Source organism: Nicotiana attenuata, chromosome 6 (assembly GCF_001879085.1).
Source record: "Nicotiana attenuata strain UT chromosome 6, NIATTr2, whole genome shotgun sequence".
Classification (NCBI taxonomy): Eukaryota; Viridiplantae; Streptophyta; class Magnoliopsida; order Solanales; family Solanaceae; genus Nicotiana; species Nicotiana attenuata.
Window position 1 is genome coordinate 37,566,228 of NC_031994.1, and position 18,872 is coordinate 37,585,099.

Below are 18,872 nucleotides of genomic sequence, written 5' to 3' on the forward strand. Positions count from 1 at the left end.
TGTGATCTTACATACTCATGTGTTCAAATTGTACATTGTCATTTCTGGGAAGGAGTTTGCAAGAATAAATGGTGTATTGTTTGTTTATGTTTGATATGAGTTTCTATTGTTTGTCAGTATGCCCCATTCTTTGGGAAGAAACCTTTTGTGTTTAAAGTTTCAATTACTAATGAATTTGAGGTATATGATTGTTGAATATTCAATATGTTGATATTGGTTGGTGATCTTTGTCATTGAAAGAGGTGAAAGGGTGGAATACGAAATACGGCCATTGTGTCATCAAAGAAGAATCATATGTATGGCCAATATAGCCAATAAATTAATGATGTTGTGAGTAGCTAAAAGTACCAATGAAGCTATGTACGATATGAAAGGTTTATTGTATGTAATATGTGGACATAGTGGAACAGTCTATGAAACGCACATGAATATTGTGTATGTGATCCTATGGACGGGCTATGAAACGCATAGGTTTATAATATAATATGTGAACCCTATGGACGGGCTATGAAAAATATAATATGTGAACCCTATGGACGGGCTATGAAGTGCATAGGTGTATAAAATAATATGTGAACCCTATAGACGGGCTATGAAACGCATATGTGTATAATATAATATGCGAACCCTATGGATAGTATGTGAAACGCATATCCAGTATGAACAATAGATGCCACTTCCCTTGCTCTTGTTTGCACACGTTGTTATATTTACACTATATTTTGTGTCTCACGCAAAGTTCATATGGCACACTTGGTCCCAAAAGATGTTCAGAATAAAGTGAGTACAATAAGACTTGAAATGGATTCTATGGGACGTTACATAGTTTCTTGAGGTACTTCATTTGCCTCTTGTTAAAGTTACTGTATTTCCATATGTGGACATTTGGATATTGTTGATTGTCACTTGTTTCTATGGTTTCTTTTCTTATATGGTTATTCTATTTTGAAAGAGGACTTTTAGCTATACATACTAGTGCTATTCGACGGCACTAACGTCCCTTTTGCTGGGGGCGCTATATCTTTAAATGATACAGGTGGTTCCACAGTAGGCGGCATCGATCGGTGATAGCGGTATTCCCTTCCCAGCAGACTTGGTAAGCCCTACTTCATCCCGGGATCATGTTATGTATCTTTTGTTCATTTTCTTATCATATTTTGAGGCATAGCCGGAGCCTTGTTACCGGCATTTCCTTTTACTCTTCAATGTACTTAATCAGATTTTTCAAAACAAATTTGGGAATCTATGGTCAAACACTAGCTTAAACGTTAAAGCAAATGCAATCCAATTAAAAGGATTCTGGAGAATCATAATGAAGGACTTGAGGAAAGACAACGATTAATTCATCAAACATTCAAACTCAAAAAAACTACTAGTCAGGAGTGACAATTTGCCCTAGCAATATCAAACATAATATACATCCAACAATCAAAAGAGATCTAATTCAACTACAACGTAAGCAAATGATTACTATTCGCTAACAACTGTGTACATTCAGAACAGCAGAAGTCACACCTTAAGGGCAATCTTTTAAAAAATCAGCATTGATTAGCATTAAAGAACATGCGAACAGATGCACACATCAAAATGGTTTTTCAGCTGTAGTCTGGGCTCGGGAAGTAATTCCGTGCACTCATTAGATATCTCATTCAGGAATTAGCTGGTCATTGTCTGCGTCATCTTCGCCCTCAACTTTTGGCTTAGATGGACCTTGGCTTGCTCCAGGGGCCTGTTTCTTCTTGATCCCACTCACAATATCATCAATTCTCAGGAGTAAGCAAGCAGCTTCAATGGCAGTTTTGAACGCCTGAGCTTTCACGGTGTAGGAATCCCATATCTGGAATTTGAATGTTTCTTGAATTAATAGAAGTGGTGAAATTTATCATTATCAGTCAAAGGCAGGTCAAAAAAGTGATAAAACAAACTTAGGATGCTGCAAAGATGACAGGAACTCATCAAAACTCGGTATAGTTTCCGTGATGACAGAAGCTTTTCCTTTTTGTTTGTTTGTTTCTTCTTTTTTCGTTTGGAGGAGTGGTTAAAGGTGTTTGCAATGGTGTTTAAGGAATTTAATATCATACCTTCTGCTCTTTCATATCAGCAATCTCACCAGTATTCCCATCTATGCCTATCCATGCATTCTCACCATTTGCATGCTATAGTAATACGAAATGAGTTAGATGAAATGCAAGCAGATGCTAAAGTAGCAATTCCACCTCAATAATATAAATCTTTCACCTTTCCTTGGAGCGCCGTCATTGTACGAATAACATTCACACCACAGTTCTGAGCCAACGTACGTGGAATAGCTACAAACGCTATTGCAGCAGCTTCATAAGGCCACTGAAATTTGAGAATTTAAGGACAACCAATTTAGCACCCTCACTTTAGCCTTTCCAATTTCCACAAAGCGTCATTGTACATGCTATATTCATGAATTGATTTCATAATAAAAGTTGCTATGAGTTGAAGTACATAATTTACCTTTTCAATGCCTTCAATAGATGAACTTTTCTGCTTCAACATAGCAGATACAGTCAACTCTGTTGCACCACCACCAGGAACTAGTTTAGGATTCTTGATGATGTTCCTAGCGGCAGACATTGCATCCTGTAAAAAGAGGTATATAGAACAGCTCAAGATAATGCGGTGTAAAAGCTACTCGGCCATACAATTTTAGGAAATACCTGTAGGTTTCTTTCTACTTCATTCAGTAGATCTTTACTGGCACCCCTTAGAAGGACTGTACATGCTTTTGGATCCTTGCAATCAACAATGAAAGTGAAGAACTCATCGCCAATTTTTTTCACCTCAAAGAGACCAGCACCAGTACCAACATCAGATTCCTGCAACTCATCAGGTCTATTGACAATAACTGCCCCACAAGCTTTGGCAATTCTATTGTTGTCAGTCTTCCTTAGCCTTCTGATTGCACTGACACCAGCCTTGCTCAGATAATGGCATGCCAGGTCACTAAGTCCTTTTTCAGTAATAACAACATCTGGTTTGAACTTCAATATCTGCGCACACATGTTCTCAATGTACTCTTCTTCCATCTTCAATAAGACATTCCAATCTTCCTCTCTAAGCAACTCTGCATTGGTTTGGTTCTCGCCTTTTTTGTACTCCAAAGGAGAATCAAGAAGAATGATGCGGGGATTCACAATCTTTCTTCTCATTTTGCCAGGGGCAACTACATCTTTGTTCATCATGACTCCTTTAAGCACTGTTGAGTCTTCCAACTGCCCACCAGGTACCTTCTCCACCTTAATGTACTTCTTGATGTCCACCTCACGCAACCCTTGTCCAACTTCCACACCAACTATTGTTGTGGCATCAATTGCCAAATCCTGAGATGGATAAAAAGAATCAGCCCAGAAATCATCTGAATAAAAATATATGCTTCATTTCATCATAATCTATTTTTAAGACTTCTATAAATGTGAATCCTATAATACCTCGTCAAGATGCAATAGTGACTTTAATAATCATCAAATTCACATATTAAGTAATCAAAAGCATATATGGCTGTAAAAATATAACTAACAAAGGCCTTAACAGTACTAGTAACAATTGTCTGCTAGATGTACATTTAGGCAGGTAAGGTGGTTTGGAAAGCCCTACCGGAAAAAGAAGTATCAAAGAATAAGCATGCGTATTGGAGATTTCCTAACTGAATTAAGCATATTACATCGCTTCAATATAAGTGGATGCACATTATTCATAGGTAAAACTAACATGCAACAACTCATTCTTGTATATTTTGGTGGTTATATATAACAGAAGAAACCCAATAACACTCGATTGCAAACAGTCAAGGCTCATGAACTGATGCAAAGCTACAGCAAGTCTTGGAGGACACTGAAAGAGCCTCTTTGGCCAATAGAACACAGTTTCTAGCAGAACACTTTGAAGTCTTAAACCAATGGAATCCATGATGAAAAACAAGTTCTATTGAAAAATCCTCAGTTCTAAACAAGATAGTTTACAGAATACTCAACACCAGATTCCACACTTGATATAGATTTTTTAATTATTTCTTTTCAGTTTATTTTTTGGCAAAAAAGAGTAGGTAAATGCAATTAATCTACTACTTACTGCAATCAAGTCCCCAAATTGACTAGTAAACTTGGTGCCAATGCAGCTTTTCACCAGCCCCAACATTGTTGCACCTATCACAATTTGAACATATGGTGAGTAATAATGCATATCATAGAGCATATTCAAAGATATTATGAATGAGCTTCAATAACACCATAGAGACCCTTGCCTAGGATTTAACTCGCGCTTCCCTTTTCTTTCAGATACATGAGCAAAAATACTATACATGTGGACAAAGAGAATAACCTCATGCATGAAATGGTTGTGAAGTTTCCAAAAGTTTACTCATACCCGATTAAACAGAACCATTTCACAAAAAAATGATTTTCATTGACAATGGCAAGTAGATCAGATGATAATGCCCCTTATTAACAGCAAAACTTCTAACTTCTCAGGCCACTGTAACTATGCACTTGTGCCCACATATTATCAATAGAATCTCAAAGGAAACAACCGATTCAGATTCCATTTCTATGACAAAGTTCTAGCAACCAAAGTCACATCATATCCTCCTTGGTATTGATAACACAGTCAAATTCAACCAAAAATCATAACAGTTATACCCCTATTTACCTATAAGCCAAAAGCAACACTCTGCAAACAAATAACCAAAAATGCTGAAAGTTTCAGATTATTAAAGAAGCCATTAAACATCACTCGGGCATTCATATAACCTCCTCCCTCTCACCTCCCAAAAGAAAAACTTTACATGACTCTAAATATGACATACTAAAAAACAGATTTAAAAAAAGACTCTTGTACTCCCTATAAAGCTCTGACAAAGAACCAATAAAAGGGTTCAGAAACTTACGATCCTTGACATCAATGGTCATTGCAATCTTGTCAAGCACAGCAATTGCATCCTCCAGCGCTTTACCATAAGCTGCTAACAGGAGTGCTAATTAAAACCAGGAATCATTGGACATGAGACAAAAGCATTTAGAAGACATACTCTACCTCGACATATCACAGTAGGATGATACTTCTTGTCAATAAAAGCTTCCGCAACATGGAGCATCTCGCCAGCTTCAAACATTGGAAAAATATAAAAAATGTTAAAAATCAGAAAAAGTGAAAGCACTTATTTGGTTAGAACTGTAATACATTATTTTATCAACATCACGCAGGCCCCGAAACCTAGTAATTATGTATAATTTTCAGCTAATATGGGAAATCTAAGGTAAAATTCAAAAATAACTCCATACAACATATACCCCCAGCAAAGTGAAGTTCATGCTAAATATGGTAATTTAATATTTGGGTAAAAAGAAAAGCAATAAATATGAAGCTTATTAATTCAGCTAATTGGATTTCATTGTTTAAAAACCTTGCACTCTATTAGGCTTAAGGGAGATTGGGAGAGAAAACCAACTTATAACCTCTCTATTGGAGGGGTTAGAATATTTGATGAGGGGTTCCCACCCTTTCACTCCAAGTTTCTTCAATTATGCCTAATAAAACCAACAAAAAGACTATGAGCGCGTTAAGTATCAACTTCAGGACAAGGTAACAAGTGAAGTGATGGTTGATTCATTGATTGATTTCCATACACGTTGACCTCATCACTTGAGATTCTATAATGTCTCAATCTTTTATTCTGTATTATCCTCCTTAGCTTTGTGTTTCTAATTATTCATTGATGATATAATACTGATTGATGAGACGCGAGGCAGTGTTAACAATAAGTCGGAGATTTGGAGACGGATCTGAATCTAAAGGTTTCAAGTTAACCAAGACGAAGACAAAATACTTGGAGTGCAAATTCGGCGACGTGACGGGGGAAGAAGACGTGGACGTGAGGCTTGATTCACAAGTCATCCCCAATAGAGAAAGTTTCAAGTATCTCAGGTCAGTTATCCAAGGGAATGGGGAGATTGATGAGGATGTCACACACCATATAGGGGTGGGGTGGATGAAATGGAGGTTAGCAACAGGTGTCTTGTGTGACAAATATGTGCCACTAAAACATAAAGGTAAGTTCTATACAGTACTAGTTAGACTGATTATGTTGCATGGGGCAAAGTGCTGGCCAGTCAAGAACTCCCATATCCAGAAAATGAAAGTAGCATAAATGAGGATGTTGAGATGGAGGTGCGAGCGTACTAGGTTGGATAAGATCAAGAATGAAGAAATTCGGGTGAAGGTGGCGGTGACCCCTTGATGCAAGATCACGAAGGTCAAGAATCCAAGAAATTCAAAAAGTCCAAGAATCCATTCAAGATTAGAATTTCTTTTCCATAAAGATTAGAATTTCTTATTTCTTGTTTCCTAGTAATTTGATTCTTGTTTTAGTAGGATTAAATTTATAGTTCTAGCCAAACTAGAATTGTTAGTGGGTAGTCCATTCCTACTAGAATTCTTTTTCCTATTTTAGTTAGGATATGTTTTCTTAGCCTTATTCTTATTCTAGTTTAATTAGGATTAGTTTTCCTTAACCTTATGAATTTTACTCATTGTAAAGCCTATTTAAAGGACTCAACATGCTAAAAATAAACATGTGTGATTAGTTTTTCTAAGCTCTTGCTTCAAAAACATGATTTACTTTCTGTTTCATTGTTCTTCCTTTATTCAACGCTTCTTGCAATCTTGCGGGATTGAAGAACGTGCGAGTGAGGTTTCCTTCCATTTAACATTCTTCTAACGTGAGTTTGAAGAACGCTATTGCTAGTTTTGTGAAAACTTTAGCGGGTTGCTTTTGCCTTTCCTATTCTTTGTGCTTGAGCGGTGCAAAACCTTGAAAGTACATCAATTTGGTATTAGAGCACAAGTTCCAGGTTCGAATTCTTGATTTACTACCTTGTTCATCGTGCCACCCAACACGAAATAGCAAGTTTGGGATCCTCTTCAATGGATCTTCAACTAAAAATTCAGAAATTAAGAACTACAGAGACAATAAAAAAATTAAAATGCAGCTAGATAGCTTTGCGGGAATCAATGAGGCATCTTACTGAATTGGTTAAAGGTTTGGTGCTTCAAAATCAGCTACCAAATCCACCACAACGCCTACAACCTCCACCACCACGTCTACCACTTCTATATCCACCAATACAACCATGTAGTGCAAGATATATTGAGCATGATGAAGAGGTTGAATTCAGTGTTATAAATAGCGCTCACCTCAGCGCTAATAGCGTGAGGCGAGGCGAGGCAAGCTTCCATCGCTATTTTATAGTGTGGCATAGCATTTTCAAAGAGGCAAGCGCCTCAGCCTTTGTAGCGTGAGGCGAGCTATAGCGTCGCTTTTTGCAAAAAAGAAAAGAAGAAGTCAGCAACAGCGATATGATAAAACAAAAAATTAGGGCTTGCGATTTCTTTACTCTTTCTCCTTCAAGTCGACAGCAGACCTACAACAGACTAACGATTTCCTTTCTTCTTTCTTCATCAGGAATGCCTCTCTTCTTTTTCTTTCTTCTTCTCCTTTCATCATGTTTTTGTTCTGTGACTCTATCTAATTTTCTTCCTTTCTTTTTTCTTTTTGTTTTGGCCTCTGTTTTTTATCGCTGCTGCTGCAACAGAACAGAGTCTGTGTTGCTCTGTTTTTTTTCTTTTTCCTCTTCTTTTTTCTTTTTGTTTTGGCCTCTGTTTTTTATCGCTGCTGCTGCAACAGAACAGAGTCTGCGTTGCTCTATTTTTTCTTCCTTTTTTCTTCTTCTCTCTTTTTTTGGCTCTGTTTTTAATCACTGCTGTTGCACTCAACACAACTGTTTGAGAAAAGCTCTGTTTTTTCTTCAATTCAGAGAGCTTCTTCAGTTCTTTTTCTCTTCTTGTTTCTTTTTCTTGCTCTGTTTTTTGTTTTTCAATTTTTTCACAGCTTCACTTTGGGCAGAGGCAGAGAGCTTTATTTAAACCTAAAATTTCTTCCTTTTTTCAGTTAGAATTAATTGCATATTGACTTGATAATCTTTTCCTATAAAACAGTATTGAAATGGCGTCGTCCGATGGTAATAAAAGAAATGATATAGCTTGGAATTAGCTGGAAGAAGAATAGACATTGCTTGTTTTAGACTTTTAGTTTATGAATCTACTATAAAAATATATTGAGTTTTTAATTTTTGAATTGATATATTTATTAATATATTATTGCTATTGAGTTTTTAGTTATATATCTATATAACACTTTATTTTTTGTATAACTTGTCGCTTCACATCAAAAAGGCAAGCGCTTTGCTGCTCGCCTTAGTGAAGCAGGCCCTCGTCGCTATTTGTCACTGCACGCTATCCAAAACACTGGTTGAATCTGACCTAGGCATAAGAGTACCAAAGCACCATGCCGAATATGATAAATTTTTGGATAATCAAGGAAGTGTAGAGGACGAAACTGATGAAGACCATTATCAAAGAGATGAAAAACATGCATTGGATCCAAAACTTGAGGAATTACCACCATAGTTTTATGACGATCCATTGGATTATCCAGCCATGTGTGTCGTTGAATTTTCGCCTTTCAGAGATGCTCAACACAATATTGACTTGATTGTTAACTCTATCATCCCAAACAAGTATGCATATTGCATTAATCCTAAAGTCCATAAAAATATGCATGAACAAGAGGAAGGATTACCTATAAATGAGTGGATAATAGAGAGTTTGAGTTCATATATTGGAGAACCAAGATGTCTTAACATCATAAATATATATTGCTATCATCAAAGGAACTGTTGGTGTATAAGCAATGCAATTGATGCATTCCCAAGAAGAGCATTGATCTTCATGCTTAAGTCAAAGCTAGACATGGGGTTGGTTAAGTTCCATGAAGTTCTAATACCAATAACTTCATATCATAAGTTGAAGTTAGAGAGTCAACATAGAAAGAATACATACAGAAGACTACGTAGAAAATTGAAACTTAGAAAGTGGGATTTAGTTCGACCACATGCTAAGTTTTCTTACAACGTGAAAAAGCTATAGGATAACTAGCAAAATGTAACTTAAAACCTAGCGAGTATTGGGTCGCCATTTTTGTTTTCTTTCCACCTTGGGTCTCCATTCTTACTATAACAAATCTTGCGCCATCTATGAAGCTGTTAGACTTGAGGACGAGTCCTTTTCAACCAGGTGAGAAAGATGCAAGATCAAGAATCCAAGAAATTCAAGAAGTCCAAGAATCCATTCAAGAATAGAATTTCTTTTCCATAAAGATTAGAATTTCTTATTTCTTGTTTCTTAGTAATTTATTCTTGTTTTAGTAGGATCATATTTATAGTTCTAGTCAAACTTGGATTGTTAGTTAGTAGTCCATTCCTACTAGAATTCTTTTTCCTATTTTAGTTAGGATATGTTTTCTTAGCCTTATTCTTATTCTAATTTAATTAGGATTAGTTTTCCTTAACCTTATCAATTTTGCTTATTGTAACGCCTACTTGAAGGGCTTAATATGCTGAAAATAAACATGGGTGATTAGTTTTTCTAAGCTCTTGTTTCAAAGACGTGATTTATTTTTTGTTTCATTTTTTTTCCTTTATCAACACTTCTTGCAATCTTGTGGGATGGAAGAACGTGTTAGTGAGGTTTCTTTAAATCATACATTGTTCTAACATGAGTTTGAAGAACGCTTTCGCTAGCTTTGTGAAAAAATTTAGCGGGTGCTTTTGTTTTTCTCTCTTCTTTGTGCGTGAGAGGTGCAAGATCAAGGCGGTCAAGAATCTAAGAGATTCAAGAAGTCCAAGAATTCATTCAAGAATAGAATTTCTTTGTCATAAAGATTAGGATTTCTGATTTCTTGTTTTCTAGTAATTTGATTCTTGTTTTAGTAGGATTATATTTATAGTTCTAGTCAAAATAAGATTGTTAGTTGTTAGTCCATTCCTACTAGAATTCTTTTTCCTATTTTAGTTAGGATAGGGTTTCTTAGCCTTATTCTTATTCTAGTTTAATTAGGATTAGTTTTCCTTAACCTTATTCTTATTCTAGTTTAATTAGGATTAGTTTTCCTTAACCTTATCAATTTTAATTATTATAAGGCCTATTTAAAGGGCTCAATATGCTGAAAATAAACATGGGTGATTCGCTTTTCTAAGCTCTTGCTTCAAAGACGTGATTTACTTTTTTGTTTTATTGTTCTTCCTTTATTCAACACTTCTTGCAATCCTGCAGGATTGAAGAACGTGTGACTAGGGTTTCTTTTCATCTTACATTCTTCTAACATGAGTTTGAAAAACACTTTTGCTAGTTTTGTGAAAAACTTCAACGGGGTGCTTTTGTTTTTCTTTCTTCTTTGTGCTTGAGAGGTGCAAAACCTTGAAAGTACATCAACCCATATAGGACAAGATGCGGGAAGCAGGGATTATATGGTTCGGGCATGTGAAAAGAAGATGCTTAAACGTCACAATTAGGAGGTGTGAGTGGTTGGCTTGGGTGGGTATAGGAGAGGTAGAGAGCAACCTAAGAAATATTGGAGAGAGGTGATCAGGCATGATATGGCACGACTTCAGCTTACCAAGAACATAGCCCTTGATATGATGATGTGGAGGTCGAAAATTAGGATAAAAGGTTAGTAGGTAGTCAGAGCATTTTTCTGTTCCATACCAAATTTTTAGGGCTAGTCTGATAGTGTCTTGTTCAGTTGTTCTTAGATTACTAGTATTGCTTTCTCAATCTATTCATCTGATTCTTAGATTGCTGGTATTATCCTTCAGGCCTTTGTTGTTGTTGCTTGTTTCTACTGTTCTTTTATCTTCCTGAGCCGAGGGGCTATCGGAAATAGCTTCACTACCTCCCAAGGGTAGGGGTAAGGTCTGCGTACACACTACCCTTCCCAGACCCACTAGTGGGTCTCCACTGGGTTTGTTGTTGCTTTGTGTTTCTAATGTTCCCAGGTTCTCACTTGACGGATTTGCTTTTCTTTCTCCAATATTTCCTTCTTCCCAAATTCCTTGTCCATCAAAGCCTTCCAACATCATCCCACCATCTACTCACTCGGCAAAGGATACATCACCATGCATCATTCCAACACCTATTATCACAACCATGTTCTAAATATTTCAAAGAAATTGCAAATATTTAGATTCAAAAGGGATTAGAAAACAAACTTTTCTTCAAGGTTACTTTTTGGCGCAGACAGGCATGTACTCGAGTTATGGTGCATTCATTTTTTATTTCGCTTCGTAAATTTCATTTTAGATCCAAATACTGGAATTTAACAAGAGAAAATCGCTGGGATAAGTTTAAAATGGAACAAAGAAAGAAGCCAAAACCAGACACGCACATACACTTATAATTGTGTTTGTGAATATGTGTGTATGTGAGTGTACATATGTATATATTTATATGTACATGTAAGGAGCAAATCCACTTGTATCGTATATCCAACACAATTGGACTCCCCAGATATAATCACTTAGAATAATGATGTAAGACAATACTAAGAATGTAGGTAATTCATGTGGAGACATGATAAGCAAACAAGCTGCATGTCAGCAATTTAGTGATAAACACACAATTGAAAGGACAAAAACTAAATCAAACATACCTAGGACAATGACTGATGTTGTTCCATCTCCTACTTCTTCATCTTGGGTACGGCTTAGTTCAATCATGGACTGCAGCATCCCAGAGACATACAGGTTATGAGAGGGGGAAAAGGAAAGATAGTATCCAACTGAGTGATCGACGCAATTCAAAAAGCAATTGGCAAATGGTAAAATACTGTTAATATGCAAAACAACATCCCTGAGCCAAAAAAGGGAACGTAGAAGCGCGCGCGCGCACACACAGAGAGAGAGGGGCTATACCTTTGCAGCAGGGTGTGCAAGATCTAACTCACGAAGAATTGCATTTCCATCGTTGGTTACTACAATTCCTGTACAAGAAGGGGAAAAAGAGTAAAGTCAACATCAAGTACTATATGGAGAAACAGCATGAGCAAGTCATATGCATAGGAAAAGATTCTGATGCAACTCTTTTCATGAAAAAATTAACATATCAAAGACCAATATACCTCCAGCAGCATCAAGCAGCATTTTCAACATGGATCGTGGACCCAAAGTGGTACGAATAATATCGGCAACTGCCTGGCAGACAAAAGTGAACGACAAAGAGAATCAACTTGGATGAGCAATACAAACAAGATAATTGCATATGTCCCAAGTAGACACACATCAATATGACTCATTAAGTACACCTCCACCCTCTCCAAATGGGCAGCTTAATACCAATCATTTCATAAACTAACACTTTGGTTTTTCATTCAATGTAAATATAGAACACATAAACACGCATTAATCTTACCTTTGCAGCTTGAATGTTGGCACGCTGTACCTTGCCACCTTGTTCACGCTTCATAGAATCCTCTGCTTAAAACAAACCATCATAAGAACCATTATAACGACATAGGATCTTCCAAAAAAGTAAACATTAACAAAAACAAAAACCCAGAAACGACAAAAACGGCGATCTTTAACAGAAACCCATTACAACGTCATATTTAAGCAAAACCCAGGAAAACCAAACAGTCGTTTTTCGCCAAAAAGGGAAAAAGATCGATCTTGTACAACAAAGCCCAAGCCATTAAAATAGAACAGAGAAAAGGGGACTTACGGAGAACGAGAACTGGGGCATGCATTTTGTCGATTTGATAGTGGCGAACAATGGAGAAGTTAAAAAGGGGGAGCAGCAACGGGAGCGCCAAGAAGAGGAGGGTTTTTAAAAAAGCAAAGGGTGTCGATTTCAGGGTTAAAGACTACTATGCTTTCTGCGGTTCTTTTGTCGGTAAGTAGTGTGTTTCCAACGGGTGTGGGAAACCCTGGGGAAGGGTTTGGGCTCGGAAGTGTTAACGTTTGGGTAGAAATGGCGTGGGTAGCCACTTTTTGACATGTTTTTTAGTTTTTATTCGGTACTTATAATGTTGAGCAAAAATAGCCAGTACTGTACTAAAATTAATATAAAAAGATATTTTTACCCTTTCTTCACGAGTGTTGTGTAAATACTAGGGACACCAATATTAAGGACATAATATCCTTAACATTTACACTGCACGCATGTAAGGACGTCATCCTTAATATTTACACTACACATATGAAGTTAAGGACATGATGTCCTAAAGTTTAACAACGGAAGGCACAAATACATGGCACTTTGTCCTTAATATTTACACAATATTCATGAAGTTAAGAACACGATGTCCTTAATATTTACACAACATTCATAAAGTTAAGGACACTACGTCCTTAACATTTATACTACACACATGAAGTTAAGGACGCCATGTCCTTAACATTTACACTGCACATATGAAGTTAAGGACATGATGTCCTAAAGTTTAACAATGGAATGTGCAAATACAGGACACTTTGTCCTTAATATTTACACAACATTCAAGAAGTTAAGGACACCATGTCCTTAATATTTACACAACACCCATGTCTAGCACAAGGGTATTTTCGTTCGGGCGGGTAAAATTTATTAAGCACTGGCTAAAGAGTAAATATATTTTAAACAGTGATTAAAGAGTAAAGACATCTCTAATTAGCGGCTAACTGTGCATTTCTCTCAACTTTTGGTTATGCCTCCAAAATGAAAAAGTAAGGCTGTTAAGTGGGCCGGGTAAGCCCGGGTTTCGTCCCGTCCCGTTCTGGATTCGGTCCCCATCTGATTTGATCCTACGGTACCTGTAGGGGAATGGGAAGGGGAGTAGGTGGGGTCGAGAAGGGGATGTGATTAGGTGTTGGTCCCGTTTGGAATGACCTGGCCGGCCTACTAAAATCCCGGTCCGGACCAATCCCGTCCCACATCAGGCCCGTTTAAAAAGAAAACTTGACTTTTGCAATTTAGTCGTTGGGCGACGGCCCTAAACAGCCATAATTGGCTTCCAACCCACCAAAACACCCCCTATCCCCATAATTTATTCTTAATCTCCAAGTTTATAAAATTATACTTTTTTTTGAACATAAAAAGGCGCAAACTTATATTACTTAAAACATATTACAAAAATATGGAAGTAGCTTTTAGGGCATTACTATTGCGCACTTGCTAAATAAGTACATACACTGATAGAGATGTTCTTAACACTATTACAAATATCATGCTTGTTCCTCAACACTTCTTGTTCAACAAAATAGGGGGGACGAGCATGGTAGAAACACTTGGTAGGGGGGGTGCTTGACTGCTTCATTTGCCATCAGGTGTGCCACTTCATTGCCTTCCCTAAAGTTATGCTTCAGGAGTGGGAGCTTCAGTTGGTGCATTAACCATCTGCATTCAAAGACAATGTTAGAGAAGTTATTACCATCTTCATATATAAGCTTAATGATATCCGTGCTATCAATTTCGATTTCCAGATTTATGAAGTTCATTTCTTAGGCAATTTTTAGCCCCTCTAGTAGAGCCATCAATTCTGCATGTGTGGGTGAAAGTGCTTGGATTGCCTTGTGGAATCCCATGATCCAATCTTCGTTGCTGTTTTGGAATGCACCACCAAGTCCTGCTACATTGTTATTACTAGAAAAAGCACCATCACAATTTAATTTGATCACGTTTTTTGGTGGTTTGTGCCATTTGATCTGCGTTTTAATTGTTTTGGCAGTGAATGGATTTTTCTCTGTGAAGAAAATAAATTCCCAGCATGGTGAATAGTTTTATTAGTATCCAAATTGCAATTAAGGTTGTTTATGTTGTTGAGATTTCTGTTTTCCATATTTCCCATATGGAGTATGGGAATAGGGTTTCCCAACTAATCTTGTTTGAGTTATCGAAGATGAAAGTATCACTTAGTTTCATTAGCTAGTTTTCATCACCTACTATGTCTAAGGAAGTGAGGCCCATGTTCCTCCAAAAATGACGCGAGATTGGGCAATCCAAAAAAATGTGTTGGATGTCTTCCATTCCCATTCTGCAAATAGTACAAGTTGCATCAATATTCATACCTATTTTGGCTAGGTAGGATCGACAAGGTATACGATTATGCATGCATTTCCATATAAAGATTTTAGTTTTGTTTGGGCAACAAAGGTCCCAGATCCATTTGAAGGAGTTGGACGTATGAATGGGTTTACTGAAAAGATTATAGAAAGACTTAGTTGAGAAGATACCATTTGAGTTAAAGCCCCAGCTAATTCTATCAATTTTTGATTCTCCACAAGGGATAGGTGTTATGTTAAGGTTCTTGATTACCTTAGGAGGTAATTCAAAAGAAATGGCCTTAATATCCCATTCCTTGTTCTTGATTATGCTTCCTATTGATAGGTTAAGGTCACTCTTATTAAGAGGTCCTTCAATGGAGCATCTTAGAGAATTGGAATTGTATATCCACTCATTACACCAAATATTCATATTGGAATTAATCGATGGATGCCAAAGAATACCATTGCTACATACTTTCCAACCCTTGAGGATGGATTTCCAGATGAAGGAAGTATTTGTGATGGATTTTGACCTAGCATATTTGGCCATAATGAGATGGACTTGGAGACTCTTATAAAATTATACTTTAGCCTAATTCTAAACTATAAATACCTCTTGTCACAACTCAATTTCTCCTATAGGCCGTGATAGCGCCCAATGCCGCCGAGCAAGCCAACGGTGAATTAACCATGTGATTGTTCCTTTTAACAATTTAAAAATAGTTGATTTTTAATTATTAGATAAGTAAGAGGTGAGAAAGCTAATAAAATAAAGTGTAAACAATTATAAGAATAAATGTGACGAAATAAATACTCAAAAGTCATCAAATGTCAACTAGCATATTTTTCAAGATCTGATGTCACAAGTGTATGAGCTAATAGTTAAATATACAAAACTCTAAACTACTGTCTCAAATAGAGTAGATAGAAAGTAAATACAAAAGAGAGAGAGACCCCAGGTGCTGTAGAACGGGCTCGGAAAGCAGCTCACCACTAAGTCTCTAGTACCAGGGGTGCGCGCCGAGACGACTATCAGATGCACCTACCTCAGATCCTGCACGATTAGTATAGAAGTGTAGTGTGAGTACATAGACAACATGTACCCGGTAAGTATTCAGTCTAACCTCGAAGAAGCAGTGACGAGGCGTCGAAATCGACACTTACCATGGGCCAACAAGTAAAATGCAAAAATTCTAAATAAGCATGGATTATGTAAATAATATTAATAATAACTCAATAACAAGCAATGAATAAATAATTCTTCGACTAATAGTAAATTCCAAGTCATTTTTTTGCAACTAAATAATTATAACCTCTCGAGCCATAACATAATATCAAGGGAGAAGGGTCACTTATATCCTTGTACTATTGAAAATAGTCTACATTTACCCTCCGTTATACTTTCCATCTAAATTTACCCCTACCGTTAGCATAAGAAATAAATTTACCCCTAACCCGAACGGTGGTCCACAATGGCAGCAATCTCATTAATTAAAATGCCAAGGTGGATTCCATGTCATAAATTTTTTTTACATTAAATAACCAAACGAACTTAAATCTAATAACCCACTTAAATCTTGTTTCTTCTCTAATTGGACATTATCATCATGCTTCGGCTCATCCACCTTCCGATCTGAATCATTCGATGTGATCAATTCCGATACCTGCGCATTGTTCGATTGTATATATCCAGATTGTTCAAATCTCATTCGCCTTGAGATCTTAATCACTCAACTCATTCGATTTAGTCAGATTTCGTGGCCTTTGAATTGTACGATTGTATATCTCCTTATTGATTAGCAATTCTTTGGATTCGTCAAGCTTCGAATCTCTCGATGAATTGAACAGTCAAAATTGAAATAGTAAATGGATATGAATCCATTTGAGACATGCCTGCGCAACTTTAAAACTAGTGAATGAAGTTAAATTTGTTTGAAAAAATGCAGCGAAGAGAAAAAGATAAATCAGAAAGGGACTAAACTTTCTCTAAATAACAAATGTAAAGCTACTTGTTTGTGACTTTAGGTAGGCACATTGAAGTTTCTTTACTGGGTTTATTTTATATGCGGCCGATGGTGCTTCCTCCTACTGGATTGTGTGTCTGTGGGATCTGTCACGGCAGCTGGAGCTTTGGAGAAGAAGACTTAAATTTAAGTGGGTTTAGTTATTTTTTTAAAGAAAATACTGTACAAAAATTATGACATGGAATCCACATTGGCATTTTAATCGATGAGAATGCTGCCATTTGTGGACACCATTAGGGTTAAGGGTAAATTTGTTTATTATGCTAACGGTAGGGATAAATTTAGATGAAAAGTATAACAGAGGATAAATGTAGACTATTTTCAATAGTATAGGGATATAAGTGACCCTTTTCCCTAATATCAAATATACTTAGACTCCAAGTATTGTCACGTACGATTATGCTGCGGTCGCGAACCATAGATGCATCTATTAACCTGCCGAGGCGAACGACCCGCTCCCATGAGAATACAGAAGTTTACCTCGCTCGCGGAAGTACTTGCGACGCGAGAGGACATGGATCTCAGAGTTATTAAATATTCTTCAATTCTTTCCCGAAAATAAAAAATCTAACTTGGATGTTTCAACTTTAAAATCTCTAGTCTCGGCTCTATTCAGGATAATTAATATGCATAAATAACATGACCGTACAATTAAAGCATGATGCAAACCTAAGACTACCCCGACATCTCATAAAATATAGCTACGCATGGACTCTCGTCACCTAGTGCGTACGTAGCTCCCCATATAAGTAATTCATAACAAAAAAAACACCTAGGCAGATGAGTTCCATCTTACAAGGTTAGGCAAGAGAGTTACCTCGTTCTCAAGCTCTCTTCCGGTCCACAAGTACGTTTTAAATCCTAAACCTAGTGCCAAACAACCCGAAACTAGCCAAATATTATATAAATTAGTAAATATATACTCAAAAGGTCATAATTTAACTATTGGAGTAATTACCAAATTCAAATTGGAAGATTCCTAAAATTCACCCCCCGGGTCCACGTACCCGGATTCCGGATTTTTTTTGAAGAATAATGTTACCCATAACCTTACGAGCTCAAATATATCATTTTCACCTAATTTCATAATCATTTCCGTGGTAGAATTCCATTATCAAAACCTGGGTTTTTCAACTAAACCCACAATTTTCACAATTTTACATGTTAAAATCTACCGATAATCTATGTATTTAACTCGTATTGGATAGAGATTACTTACCTTCAATATCTAGGTGAAAACCCCTCTCTAAGAAGCTCCAAAATCGCCCAAGAAGTGAAATAAATGAGCCAAAAATGGCCTAAGTTCCGTCTTAAACGAACCTCACTGCCTAGCGATTTTCACTTCTGCGGAGAATTGGCCGCTTCTGCAGCTCCGCATCTGCGGAAAACGCATCGCAGATGCGGCTCTCCCCTAGCTGGCCTACTTCCGCATCTACGGATATAATGGATTGCTTCTGCGAGTCCGCGCCTGCAGCGTTCGTGCCGCACCTGAGACCCTTCCCGCTTCTGCGTTTGCCTTCTTCGCACCTGCGCTTTCGCAGGTGCGGTCCCTGCCCTGCTTCTGCGATCACTGGGCAGCCCACGCCAGGCCGCATGTGTAGTCAAAAGCTCGCACCTGCGGCTGGATCCTCGCAGGTGCGATTGCACCAAAAGCTCTACTGCTTCAGCCATTTTCTCCAAGGCCAAACGAGTTCCGCGCATCATCCGAATGGCATCCGGGGCCCCATCTGCTGTGGAATCATCTGCATCTATTAAAGATGCAGCGCCCCCGACAAAAGGGACGTTAGTACCGTCGAATAGCACTAGTATGTATAGCTAAAAGTCCTCTTTCAAAATAGAATGCCCATATAGGAAAAGGCAACACATAGAAACAGCAATTCACAATCAACAATATCCAAATGTCCAGTTAAAA

The 18,872-nt window shown here is 37.3% G+C and overlaps 1 protein-coding gene across 1 annotated transcript; it reads right to left on the minus strand.

Moving 5' to 3' along the window:
• LOC109226843 (T-complex protein 1 subunit gamma-like) lies at window positions 1,327-12,870 on the minus strand. The gene is made up of 13 exons (XM_019391728.1): window positions 12,637-12,870; window positions 12,328-12,389; window positions 12,038-12,110; window positions 11,832-11,899; window positions 11,570-11,639; window positions 5,059-5,127; window positions 4,913-4,984; window positions 4,099-4,172; window positions 2,688-3,350; window positions 2,485-2,610; window positions 2,239-2,343; window positions 2,082-2,156; window positions 1,327-1,837 (listed from the first exon to the last, which is right to left on the minus strand). Exons 1-13 carry the CDS (start codon window positions 12,659-12,661, stop codon window positions 1,646-1,648), a joined length of 1,674 nt encoding a protein of 557 aa, XP_019247273.1. The 5' UTR covers window positions 12,662-12,870; the 3' UTR covers window positions 1,327-1,645.

Excerpts from the sequence above, each read along its gene's own strand:
- LOC109226843 (XM_019391728.1), bottom strand. The coding sequence starts at position 12,661 with ATGCATGCCCCAGTTCTCGTTCTCC. Across the intron at positions 4,985-5,058 it reads TCCTACTGTGATATGTCGAG|CTTATGGTAAAGCGCTGGAG; the intron begins GTAGAGTATGTC and ends TCCTGTTAGCAG. Across the intron at positions 4,173-4,912 it reads GACCATTGATGTCAAGGATC|GTGCAACAATGTTGGGGCTG; the intron begins GTAAGTTTCTGA and ends AAATTGTGATAG.